This window comes from Mycetomoellerius zeteki, unplaced genomic scaffold (genome assembly GCF_001594055.1).
Source record: "Mycetomoellerius zeteki isolate Tzet28-1 unplaced genomic scaffold, Tzet1.0 scaffold47, whole genome shotgun sequence".
Lineage (NCBI taxonomy): Eukaryota > Metazoa > Arthropoda > Insecta > Hymenoptera > Formicidae > Mycetomoellerius > Mycetomoellerius zeteki.
In genome coordinates this window covers 311,884-312,134 of record NW_017257468.1, presented here as the reverse complement: position 1 = coordinate 312,134, position 251 = coordinate 311,884, and the positions used below count along the sequence as shown (strand labels likewise).

General features: G+C 44.6%; 1 protein-coding gene across 1 annotated transcript in view; it reads left to right on the top strand.

The window, feature by feature from the left end:
- Positions 1 to 251, top strand: part of LOC108727042 (aminopeptidase N) — an 11,458-nt gene that overhangs the window by 9,236 nt on the left and 1,971 nt on the right. The window contains exon 14 of the mRNA XM_018454941.1: positions 58 to 223. Coding sequence (XP_018310443.1) covers positions 58 to 223 — 166 coding nt within the window. The remainder of the gene's footprint in view (positions 1 to 57; positions 224 to 251) is intronic.

Sequence of the window (251 nt, the reverse complement as noted above, 5' to 3'; positions counted from 1 at the left end):
GCTGCATATGGAGAGAACGCTGTAAGTCATGCTACATGTAAAAGATGGTATCAAAAGTTTCGCCAAGGAGATTTCAGTCTTAAAGATGAATCGCGTTCTGGACGTCCTGAAAAGATTGAAACGGACGAATTGCAAGCACTGCTGGATATAAACTCTGAGCAAACTGAAAAGGAGCTTGCAGAACAGCTTGGCGTTACGCAGCAAGCCATTTCCGTACGATTACGTACGATGGGAAAGGTTCAGAAGGAAGG